Source organism: Fundulus heteroclitus, chromosome 11 (assembly GCF_011125445.2).
Source record: "Fundulus heteroclitus isolate FHET01 chromosome 11, MU-UCD_Fhet_4.1, whole genome shotgun sequence".
NCBI classification, from domain to species: domain Eukaryota; kingdom Metazoa; phylum Chordata; class Actinopteri; order Cyprinodontiformes; family Fundulidae; genus Fundulus; species Fundulus heteroclitus.
Genome location: NC_046371.1, coordinates 24,642,913 through 24,655,962, shown reverse-complemented (window position 1 = coordinate 24,655,962; position 13,050 = coordinate 24,642,913). Strand labels below are relative to the sequence as shown.

Sequence of the window (13,050 nt, the reverse complement as noted above, 5' to 3'; positions counted from 1 at the left end):
CAGTATAGCTTTTAGTCATTAATGACATCTTTTTTTTTTCAAAACACCAGCTAAATAAAATAAATTAATTCAACATAACTCTAAAAAGAGAGTAAGTCAAATTACCTCCTTATGACTTCATTGCATTTTTACTCTCTTTGAATCCTGAAAGTGACTTTCAGCCGCTTGGTGTCCAGTGCTATATGTCCCAAAGGAAGTTTAACATTTATCGTTTAGAGTCCTGCCGCATTGTTTCCAGGTTTAAACGTCCCCCGTTCGCAAGTTTGTGTTCGAAATGTGACGATTGTCCTTCGAATTAGGCAACAAGTTAGAAATATTCCTGCCCGGCAGCTGCTGTCTTCACACACACACACATGCCGGCTTCGAATGACATTCCGTTCCTGCTGCTGGACTGGGTTTAATGGAGAGGGGAAGGAGGGGGTGGGACTGCGCCTGGTTCTTTTATGGTACAGCGTCAGTCAAAGGTTTACATCCACAGTTCGACTGCATCATTGGATGCCTTCTCTCTTAAAGCTGGAACCACCATACAGCACACATAACAGATTTTAAACCAACAACTAGGGGCACAGGTTTGAATTTATTTTTGGATTTTATCCACACAGGCGAGGTCGTACACATAAAGGCTCGTGCTTTTTAAACTTGAAGAGAGAAACGTCATCAGTAAATAAAAATTATGGCTGAGTAGTTGTCAACGCCTCTCATCACAGACGGTAGGGTTCATTTAAATATCTTGGTTTCCTCCCAAAATCCCGGCTTTTAGGCATAGTCCATAAATTTCGATTAGGGTTGAGGTGGGGGGGGGGGCGTTCCGGAGGCCTGGTGTTAGCCTGCTTGATGCTTTCTAAAATCCGACTTGACGTATTCAAGCAGCCAATGTTTTCAACCATCTAGCTGTTGACTGGGTGTGAATCTGATGAATGTGGTGGTGTCTCGCCTTCATTTATTTATTTAATTTGTGTGACAAACCAATACAGCAGTCAGGAAAGCTGACCTACTGTATGATTCCACCACCACCCTTAACAATGGGTACATTGTTCTCTGATTTAAAATGACTTCCAAACACACTAAATCATTGCAACCATACAGCTCAGTTTTCACACGGTGTACGTGAAAACTGAGCTCTCGCTATAAAATAATCCCTTTTAATCAAGAAGGCAATTGCAAAGTCTTTGCAGGCTTCGGTCATGCTTGGAGTCATCAATGTTTGAGCAGAAGCTTCTTGGTGAGCAACTTCTCAGTCCTGGTTGATGTCAGACTGGCTTCATTGTGGCCACTGACCCTGGTATACCAGCATTTTTCCATTTCTGAAACAGTAAAGCTTCGGTGGACTCCTCATCAAACAGCTCAGTCTTTGTTTAATCTGACACTAAAACGTTAATCTTGAATATATTTAGCACGTCAGCGTGGGTAGCCGCACGTTTCTGACAAGCTTCATCATCTCCTCAGTCCGTGGTGATGCTATATTATCTTCAGTTTGGACAGTGACACGGTCATCCCAGCATACTCTGGTGGTGCCTTTCATCTGAGGGTGGCGCCCTGGGTCAGATGGTTCAATTTTGGTTCCTGTCGGGTGTCCCAACAGGACATCGATCACAGAGAAACAATAAAACTAGTTTCAGGATGGATCTGGCATTGAGGTTTTGAAAAGATTCTGACCTCAACCCTATTAAAAATGCATGGACTATGTTTAAAAGGCCGCTAGAAAAACGACAGATTTGAATGAGCTGTACCATTTCTGCCAAGAAGAGTTGTGAAATATGCAGCCAGGATTGTGTCCTAACACAAAATGCAACAGATAAACTGTTTGGTTTATCTGTAACTTACTATTGAACACTCAACTAAATATTAGATTTAGACAACTTTATTTGACGTTTTGTATGCACAGGGTGCGTACAGAACGAAATGTCGTTTGCATACCGCTTGAAAATTTCAGTGAATTGCAGTAGATTTCAGAATAAAGTAACTTTACAGGATATGTATGTATGTATGTATTATGTATGTATGTATGTATGTATGTATACATTTGACCCTGTGTGGATTAGAAAAAAAATGAAATATAACTTAGACCCCTACATCTTGTTTTTATAATTGATTGAACTTGTTTGTTGTATAATCCCCCCCCCCCCCCCATAAAAAAATTATGGTTCACAGGCATCATAAGGAGGGCAGATCTAATATGACTGTCTGCCTATAATGGGTGTATTTTAAACATTTAATCACCCTTGTAAACCCATATAATTACTGGAATTATATGGGTTTCTTTTTGCTATGTTATGTTTTTGCTGGTCTTGCTATAGGCAAAATACTAGGCAAAATCATCTGAGAAAAATGTAACTAATTTTTTCGTGCCCGTCACACACCTACCTTGCGTGAGGCGATAGGGCTTGGTGATGAGAATGCCATCCACAGAGCACTGGTTTCCACATGGGTGTAAGGTGATGTTCCCGGCTTGGTTTTCAATGTAGCAGTGCTGAGGTGCAATGCCTGGGCCCTGCAGAGGGATATCTGTCCCATCGCCACCCAGCGTGGTTGTCCCTGAAAACAGAAAAAAAAAAACATTTAGTAACTTCCTGGAGAGCTGTAGAACCTCAATACCTCTGAGAGGTATTCCAAGGTTTCATAGGTCAATGCCAAGAAAGCCAAGGCCCACAGAGTGTCAGGGGTCAAGTCCACATAGGCGGAGTCGCAAACGCCATCTGTGAATATGTTGTTCAACAGGTGGGAAACTCTCAAAAGACACATTTAGTCTGACAAAAAGTTCATGACGGGAAATAAATTAACTATGTGACCTGTACACTGCTTTTAATCATCAGCTTCACCATACAGTGCAATGGAAAAGTATTCATAACCCTTTAAGGTTTTCACATTCTGTCACATTATTACCATAACCTTCGATTTATTTTACTTTGATCTCATGTCACTGACAGAGTACAACATAAAGTGTAAGGAAATGAATAAATGGTTATTATTATTATTATTATTATTATTATTATTATTATTATTATTATTATTATTATTATTAAAAATAATAATAAATTGACTAACACTAGATATCACATTCAGCTTTTCCTCAGCAGTGAAACTACTCAGAGGTGCTGGGAAGATAAATAAAGCTCAAAACTAGGGAATTATGGCGTAAAACCAGTTAGAAGCTGCAAAACACTTGATGTTGGAGTGGATGATCACCTTCCAGCAGTAAAATAACCTTAAACAGACAAGTTGACCGAGTTTGAACCATTTTTTACACCATGAAATTTCATATTAACACTGTACTTTCTCAGTTATTTATTTGTAAATAAAAATGTGAAAACAATTGATCACTTACCAGCCAATTCCCTACTATGCACCAATAAAATACTCTTTCAATGCATTGTAGAACAAAACAAATCTCAAAAGATTAATAATAATAATAATAATAATAATAATAATAATAATAATAATAATAATAATAATAATAATAATAATAATAATAAGTATTATTATTATTATTATTATTATTATTATTATTATTATTGTTATTATTGTTATTATTATTATTATTATTATTATTATTATTATTATTATTATTATGACAACCTTTACCTTCGAGCAATGGAAGCAAAGTGATGGCTGTGCTCAGGCGTCCACTTCCCAAGCTAACCAGGTGGGGGCGCTCTGCCTGTACCTTTAAGGACTTGCCTGTTTCAATCAGGTCCAAAGGAGTATTCTGTCAAAACAAATCCACAACCGAAAACCACTGTTATTGAATGTCTAATCTGTCATGTTTCCTGTAAATACAACCGATTGGAGGAGAAAACATGGGTTTACTTTTTCAGTGTAACGACAATGTATTCTGACATTGGCAATGAGGTGAAATGTTTTTGTTTCAGAAAAACTCTTTACACTTCCATGCTTCTTACAGTGAGTGATTGCTAATAAATACCATGTAAAAGATGTGTGGTAGTGAGGTGAGGTGGGCGTGCCTATAGGACCCTATTAAAAAGTCTAATTATCCTAATATGCTAGATGTGAACATGCTAAGGACTTAACTTGCAACCGGACAGTATTATTTTTTTTATATTAATATTTAGGACATACAACAAGATCTACATAATGGGTGAGTTAGTGTTCCACATTTTGACAGGAATTATTATCTAAAACAGGGGTTCCCAACGTATTAGCCTGTGACCTCCAAAATAACAGTGACCGGCGACCCTCTTTTGGCAGTGTGGCTATCGTTGTTTTGTTTTGTTTGTTTGTATTTTCTTTTTGTAAATCACAAGAACAAAGTCATAAAATTGTAAGAATAAAGGAGTGACTTTTATGAGAACAATCACAAAAACCGCAGTGTTCCCGTTATTTTGCCAACGGTGGACAGCTAAAAAACATTTTCCTGTTTGTTCATCATTTTTTTAATTGCTTCTCCATATCGTAGCACAGGGGTCTTCAATTAAAGGTCTGCATAGTTTAACTGAATAAGAGTTCACAATTTTTTTGCTTTTAGTTCTTCTTCTTCTTCTTAGTTTTTTATGTATTAATCAAATTCCTTATTATGTAAGAACATTTTTATTTGGCTTTAAAGTTTGCTTTATGGAATTTATATATAAAAAAACAGTATCATGATATCTGTGCAAACCTCAAACTGAAAATCTGTGCAAAAAGTGCAGAAAAGTAGAATATTTCAAACTTGTTGTGCTACCTGCTGCAAGCGGTAGGAAAAAAGATGTTTTACGGAGATTTTCACGGCTCAGATGGAAGACTCTGCTATCACATCTCATGTCTCACTTATGAAAAGGGAAGCCTTTTTCTGCAGGTGTGATGCCACATAATGTTTTTAGCAGAGATCCCATACTAAATACTATGCTTAGGGATTGCAAAAACACCGTCATTACCTGTCTGTCTGATGCTGCAGGTCAGAGGGGTTTGGCCTATTGCTTAGCTCTCCATGAGAGATAAGAGGAGGAGGAGGAGGAGGAGGAGGAGGAGGAGGAGGGAGGGGCTTGTGTACGGATCAGCTCAAGGCAGAATTCTCACAAAAACCCAAATAAATACCAGTCAAATATCAAAATACGTATGGGTGAGTACTTACATCAAAGGCTGTCATTTCTATTTTTAAATATTGATGAATGGAGAAAAAATTGGCCTCCTGCATCCCATCCAGGGCAAAAGGGCAGGTGCTGCAGCACTATTAGGGGTTTATCTGAGCACATGCCTGTTGTTGAGTACACCTGTTTGGTTGGTTTTTAACACGAATAGCATAGCAACCAATGTCATGGCATCAACTTACTGCATGTAGGCATCCAGGTGTTGTGAAAATGACTTGGATAAGTTCAAACTTCATGAGGGCTTAAGTGACTTTGAACATAGCACCCCTATGGTTTACACTGAGTTGTACAAAACGGGAAACTTACAGTAGCATTGATATACTGATTAAATGATTAACGATCCAATGATCTTAATATCGATCCCTATTGTCATTTTTAAGATGCACACTTATTTTGAAATTCACAAGGCATGAGACTAAAGTGAACATCTGATCTATTATTATTATTTAAAAATTAGAAGAATGCTGCTATTGATTCAAATGCCTGATGCCTGTAAGAACTTAGAAATAAAATAGGCAAATCATGGTTTTTTTTGTGCGTTAACATCAATGTAAATAATAGTGCTAGTTGGGCAGATGATATTGCATCGTAGTGATTTCATCGATTTAGAAACGCAGCAGATTTTGTTATATTATCGGCAAATATCATATCACCATCCAAACAAAGCAATGTAACATCATATTGTGGTAAAGCTGCTAATTTACACCCCTACTTACCTTGGATAAAAAGCTCAAGCCCATGGTAGTAGTGTGATGTTGTGGGAGTATTCTCCTTGGCACACTCCTGGTACCTTAGAGCACCTCAGCTTGTCTGGTATTGTTGCTGACCGTGTCCACTATTACCACCTTCTAACTATTTTCAGCCGGATAATGCATCATGTCCGCCCATCCACCCATATGTTGTCTATGCATGCACACATACTCATACCTAAGGGCAATTTATAGATACCTGTCAAGCTGACTTGCTGAATTTAGGACTGGGTGGGAAGCCACGTCCATTGACAACTCATGCATGCTCCAGAAGCAACACTCATGCATGTGGCCCATGCACCATGTGACAAAGCTTAAATCATCTCACACTGGTTTCTTGAACATGTCAACGAGCAGTGCCGGCCCGAGCCTCTTGGGGGCCCTAAGCAAGAATTTGATTTGGGGGCCCCCCTCGAACCATGCAGAATCACCTATGCTAGAAGATGATTGATACAAATGTCATGCTATAATGTTATAGGGAATATTATAATAATAATCAAATTGTTTTTATTGATTTGGGATGGGATGTTTTATTGACATCCCATTCAAAACATACAGAACAAAAGAGTAGGACTCAAAATTTACATCACAAAAACAGCTAAAAAAAACACAGACAAACTAACGACAAGACACTACTACCATACACACCACCCGTGTTCCAGTTAAAACTAGATACATATAATTATTATCATTGTGGTTATCATTGTGGCGGGGTGGGGGGCCCCAAGCGGCCGCTTAGTTTGCTTATGCCTCGGGCCGGCCCTGTCAACGAGTACAATGTGTGCTAATGGCTTCCATTGTCACCAGATTGTTTTCCTATAGAGCACCTTCAGGGTGTGGTGGAATAAGAAACTCCCATCATGGATGTGCACCTGACAAATCAGCAGGGACTGTGTGCTACCATGATATTAACATGGACCAAAATCTCTAAGGAACATTTCTAAGACGTTGTTGAATCAATGCCATGAAGAATTAAGGACGTTCTGAAAACAAAACAGGGTTTAACCGTGTACTGGCACGGAGAGCCTAATAAAGCAGCTGCAGAGAGTATACCGTAGCTGTTAAAGTCAAATTCAGAATGAGATGCGACTAAATACACATACATGACCTCATAAAGGACAAAATGCTACAGCTGACTAAGATTTGATCGGGGCAGCAACTGGTGGAAATCATTTCACATATTCAACCGAATCTGAAGAAATAACTCACCTGTAAGACCTGATGGGTCTGACGCTCATGTTCCACTCTATTCCTCCTCATGCGGTCCATGTCGGCCGTACTGTCAGAAGAGTCTGACACGTGTAGATCCTAAAGCGCACACACACACACACACACACACACACACACACACACACACACACACACACACAATGTTTCAGGCCATGAATGGGAGCGCTGGGAATACTGCTGAACTACAATGGGAACAGTGCTTTCCTTAGAAACCCTTCTGGCCCAGTTATACATCCACGTGACCAAACTACTACACTGAGGAATTGTTTCTCCAGAACTATGGACAAAACGACATTGATTCCCACGTCCATTTAGACCGTAGCCCTGGAGTATTTAATACTTTCGAGATGCACCACACAAATATTGTAAAATTGACACAATAGGTGTTTCGTACTATAATGCAGAGGGAAGGAATGAGCTCTGCAGCTCTTCTGGCTGCGTTGAGTCACTGTGTCTCTGATCTTGCAACGCTACGTCTGAAGACAGATGCAAAAGATTAGATTCAGCTGTCTGCTTGTCAGACGGTACGAAAACACACTCCCGCCAGGAACAGCCATGCCTGGCACGATCACAGCCAGGCACATACCCAGATGACACAACATGTTTTTTTTCCTGATAAAACACGCCTTCATTCTCCTCTTCCACTATCACTGTCATCTCTGCATCCCGAGGAGCAGGAACCAAGACACAACCGCCTACAGCCTTGTGGTTGTTTTGTCTTTAAAGCATCAAAAAGGGCTGTGTCATGTTTTGACTCTTTACATTTCAGAGAACAGATCTACAGGGACGAGAAAAAGTATTCAAACCCGCAACCTTCAAGGTCTGTTGTCAGGATTTTATTTGATGCACCAAAACAAAGCAGTGCATGAGGGTGAAGTCGATAGAGAAGTTTAAATGGTGTTCAACACTTATTTTTGTTTTGTCAATAAGAATCTAAAGATTCTGGGCTAGGATTTTAGTCCTTTTCACTCTGATACCCCTAAATAAACTCTGGTCAGTGAAGGCCATGGTGGTGATATATCAAGGTCATGAAGACCAAGGAATACCGTGGACAGGTCAGGTTCAAAGTGGTGGAGAAATTTAAAACAGGTTAGGTTATAAAACAATATCACCAGCTTTCCACATCTCGCAGGGCTCTGTTCAATTCATCATCCCAATATGCAAACCTACCAAGACGTGGGAAGATAAGGGGAACAGTAATCAGAGAAGCAGCCAAAAAGTCCCATCTTAACTCTGGAGGAGCTGCAGAGATCTGCTGACGCGACAAATGTTGGTCATGCACTCCCCAAATCTGGTCTTTATCGAGGAGTGGCAAGAAGAAAGCCTGAAGAAGAAGTCTTGTTTGCAGTTCGCTGCAAGCCATCTAGGAGGCACATCTGAACAGATGCGACTAAAACTGACCCACATGCAAAAGTGAGGAGGAGACACTAATGCTGGCCCTGAATACAACATTCCCACAGTGAAACACGGCGGTGGCAGCATCATCGTTTCCGTTAATTGGGACAAAATAAGCTGGTCAGAGTTATGAAGAGGAGATATTTAGTAACAGGGCAAACGTAGAAAATTCAGATAATTTTCCATCTACTTGATAACTGAATTAATTTATTAGTCTATCATGCAAAGAAAATAAACAATAAAATGCAATGAAGATTGTGGTTGGGATGTGACAAAAAAAATGGGAAAAAGCCCAAGAGGTATGAACATTTTGAATCACAATGTATATTTCAGAGACTCTCTCACAAGAGGGATGAACTTTCTACAACAATAAACCCTCTGTTTATTAGCAAGCCCCCATCAAATAAACCATCAGACCATTCTGTGACTTACCATGAATGACACAGAACCGCCGGATCAGAAACAAACGAGTTCTCATCACTTATCAGATGCAACTCCTGTAAAAAAACATCCACAACTTCCGCTCTCAAACTTTAGTCCGTGGCGCAGGAGACAGCATGGCGGCACTCAGCTGGCGTCTGATGTCACCCTAGACAAAGCTGCCGGCTGAAACGGCACGCATCTTACAATCGTGCTCAGTGTGTGAGTCCCAGAGGACCCGGGGACACGGAGGGACAGGCCGTTCCCTCTGTTCCGTCCTGACACTGGAGCCCTGACGCCTCTGCTGTCAGCCCTACGCCTGTCAACACCGGCCCCGTTTTGAGACACGCACCGAGACTCAGGACCCAGAGAGTGGGCAGGGTAATGTGTCCCCCCCCAGTCTGCCAGACTCACATACACACACACACACACACAGTCGCCGCCGCAAACCTCAGAGATACAACGTACACACCCAGGCTGGAGAGCTGTTTTAATGCTCGAAAATGCCGGGCCTTTCGCTGTAACCTGTCATTATGGGGGCAGTTATGCCCTTCAGAGCTGCCACGGGCTTCTCAAAATAGATACTGCCAGCTACACAGCCTGCTGCTTTTAAAAGACCTCTGCTGGGAGCAAACGCTGACAAAAAAAAAAAAAAAAAAAACAGAGGAAGCTGCAGCCTTTTAAATGTTGACCAGTAAAATAAAAGAGAGGAGCGTTATACACATGGAGCAGTTGCATGGAAAGCTGTAAATGTGGCAGTTTCTCAAACCGACATGGAGCTCTTACCATCTCTTTACTGTAACAGAGTCCAGAAAGTTGTTCGATCCATTGGTTAGTTGGAGGAAAATTAATTTCCAAAGCACTCCCCTCATTGTTCTGTATATCTTACTCCTTGGTGTGTGTGTGTGTGTGTGTTTTTTTTTTTTTCATTCACTCTGCGAGTTGCTCCGCTCTTTCCCTCCTCCTAGCCCGTTCTCCTCCCCATCCCGGTGCAGAATTACATCCTATCACGGGGAACTGAGGAGGGGGAGAGAAGGGGGGGGGGGGGCATTTATCAGCCCTGCCCCCCAGAAAATATTCCCACATTTCCTGTTTATTGAATCCCTTTCCATGTTTGGCACAAGGACCCTTTAAATAAATTACGCAACGTCTTATCTCACAGGGTCTTTCAAATGCTCTGACCCCTACGAGGCCCCTATTGTTCAAAAAAGCCAAATGGCCCATGGTCGGGCAGGTGTTAACAGTCTGATCCGTCAACGAAGCAACATGTGGAGCAGCGGTGTGAGTTTGACCAGAGCTTTGTCCGACTTCCTCCTCTGAGATCTCTGCATCTGTTCTAACAAGGGTATTTTAACTCTGGGAAGGTGTGGAGGAACAGCGTCTATAATGAACCAGCTAAGTGAACGGCAATGGAATATAATGAAGCCACTCTTCTCGAGACATCTGTGATGATGGAGAAGATGAACGCTGCGTTTCGACAGGAAGCGAGAAAGCATGTGTGAGCGTTTCTCCAGATGTCCCTCGGGAACGTTCTTTGGTCCGCTGACAAACGCGGGGAAAGTGGATGGGAGTGGGAGAAAGACTCCACTATTGATCTCGGAAGGCTTTTCCCATGGTCGCGGGGGCCAGGGAGCGGGAGGAGACGGAGGAAATGAAGCAGATGATGACTCACTGAGGAAAATCAAAACAAACAAACACCAGCAGCTAAGTAACAAGTTGGACTGCAAAGTCGCAGACAGGAGGATGATCATTTGCGGGTGGAGATTATGTAAGTTTAACAGCTACAGTATAAGTATAAGTACCGCCAGGGATGCTACTCAGAATTATCTCACGTCCACCTAAATGAAATCAAACTCTCACACAGACCAATTGACAGGAAAGGTTTGTGTGAAGGTTTGAATGAGAGCATTTCACTTGTTTATATGAGAGTTTTTTTTACCAGCTTTTGCGTGAGTTTACATACTGAGTGTTTCAGTAGTTTACATAAAGGCTTTCTCTGGTTTATAGAAGACATTTTCAGCATTTTGTTAGTAAATTTGAAAATGTGTTCCGATGAGGTTTAGAATAAAAGCGCTTTTTTTAAATAAGGACCTTTAAGCGGGTATTACACATACAATACTTTTTATTAAGCTCATGTTTCTTTATTAAAAATGTTTTTGTTAGTCTAATTTAGTAATCTAGTCTCAAATGTGTTTTCATTAGCTGAAATGGGAAAATCATCACAATTAACTTCAAACATTAAAGCTTGAAAACATTAGTCTGTGTGTAATCTGTATAATCCTTGTGAATAATGTTACTAAATTACATGAACGTTTCAATAATTTTTTAATTTGTTGAGATACACCTGTCCATACAAGGTTTCCTCTAGCTTAAATGTTTCCATGAAAGGTATTAATTGGTTTATTCGAGAGTTTTCCATTTGTGTGTGTGTAATTATGGATAATTATCCTTGTCGCTCCCTGTACAAGAAACCTAAAAAAGTTAAATTGACGGCCATTTTTAAAAAGTGTTTGCTCATCAACTTCAGGTAATATTCAGACAGATTTTTAAGTTATACAACGTACAGTAATCTGCTCAACCAATGTGCCAAAAAAAATAGCAACATATTAAATAATAGTCTGAAGTAAGAGAGATAACGTTTAATATCCACTTTTGGCATCCATGTGATGCCGTGCCGACCTCTGATTGGTTACTTAAAGATTCTCTCTGCGCCCATTGCCAATCAGTGCTTCTTGCGTTACTTTTCAACCAATCAGATGAATTTGTTATACCTGTCAATCAAAGTCATTCAAACATATGGATGCAAACGGGAGAGTCAGATACTAACAACATGACAGGAGAGAATGGCGCAGCAAAAGAAAATTTGGTCATTTATTTACTAAACAATAATTTCACCAGGCTTTAACTGGAGTAAGAAGGGCAGGTAAAAAAAAACTAAAACCAAATTGAACAAGATTTAATCACCTGCTGCCACTAACCACTAAGTTTTAGCAAGCTGACATATAAATTTATAATGCAAACCCCATAAAAAATTAGCCTTACTACTCTCTTCTGATCAGTGCACAAAACAAATGAGGATAGGTTGTCTACTTCAAAATGCTGTATAGGACAAAAATGCTGTATATCAGTGTTATATAAAGAAATCTGTCCATCTATCGCTGCCTAATATTAGTTTCTGACATCAGTTCTGCGGATGCTCCGATATTGGCATCCGCTCTTTAAAAGGAACATGAAGAGAAATATTTGGCTGTAACACTTTAAGTATAAACTCAAGGGCTGAGAAGCCCCAGAGAGTTGAGGAAGAGTAGGATGATGGAAAAAAAAAACACCAGATGACCAGATGAAAATAAATTTTAAGATGTTTTTTTGACCCACTCTTGTGAAAAAGTGGGAGTTTGGAAATTCCATTTGTCAGTGAATACACAAATACTTGTGTGTAGGCTGTATTAGTCAGATTTAAACCCGTTAATAAGTATGTATGTGGTTATAAATATTGTGAGAGTTTAGATAGAATTTTCCATGCAATGGCCACAGTCCCTTTTGATTATAACAGTATGTCAGATCATCACTTCCTGGATTACATTGTTCTGTTTGGCTTATATACCACAGTTAGTGTTGCTGCCTGCCATTCTTCAAAGTATTTCACTGTTGTCTTTGTCAGAAAGTTAAGGTTTTACAGCCTCTAAATTTATATTCTAAAAAGTATGAAATATATAATTAAATCAATGTCTCTATCAAAAGTTTTTATCAGATGTGTGATTTAATTTGATGAGAAATTTAAAAGCTTTCAGTGCCTTGCCACCACCATATAAGGACGACAGCAGACTATTCTTTTTTGTGGGAACGTGTCGTTTTCTTGACAAAAGACGTTTTCCAGAATATCTGGAATGGATATGTGGCTTCTTTCTGAGAAAAGCATGGAGATAACTTCCTTGCTTTTCCCCAGGATCCTGCCATGTGAGCGAGTGAGATGCATGAATGTGAAAAGGGGAAGAGGGAAGACTTCTGGCCACCCAACAAAAACAGTTGTCATCGTGACTTTTGTCTTGGGTGGCCATTGTGCTGCACAAATGAGTTCGACTTTCCCTTCTGGATCCCTCAACTTTCGTCGTCATTCTGGCTGCACTATACTCTTTTTTTGCATATTTATTCTTTTCAGACTAAGAAATCAT

General features: G+C 40.1%; 1 protein-coding gene across 10 annotated transcripts in view; it reads right to left on the bottom strand.

Annotated features, from left to right (window-relative positions):
- Positions 1-9,796, bottom strand: part of phldb1a (pleckstrin homology-like domain, family B, member 1a) — a 42,294-nt gene extending 32,498 nt beyond the window's left edge. For 8 of the 10 annotated variants that reach the window (XM_012867189.3, XM_021318787.2, XM_036143212.1 and 5 more), the window contains exons 1-4: positions 9,665-9,796; positions 7,043-7,141; positions 3,583-3,706; positions 2,365-2,535 (exon numbers count right to left, since the gene is read on the bottom strand). In XM_012867189.3, coding sequence (XP_012722643.2) covers positions 2,365-2,535; positions 3,583-3,706; positions 7,043-7,141; positions 9,665-9,667 — 397 coding nt within the window. In that variant the 5' untranslated portion in view covers positions 9,668-9,796. Of the gene's footprint in view, positions 1-105; positions 364-2,364; positions 2,536-3,582; positions 3,707-7,042; positions 7,142-8,890; positions 9,389-9,664 lie in introns of those variants that run through there. The other 2 variants (XM_021318783.2, XM_021318790.2) reach the window with 2 other exon arrangements.
- Between the last annotated feature and the right edge of the window lie 3,254 nt (positions 9,797-13,050).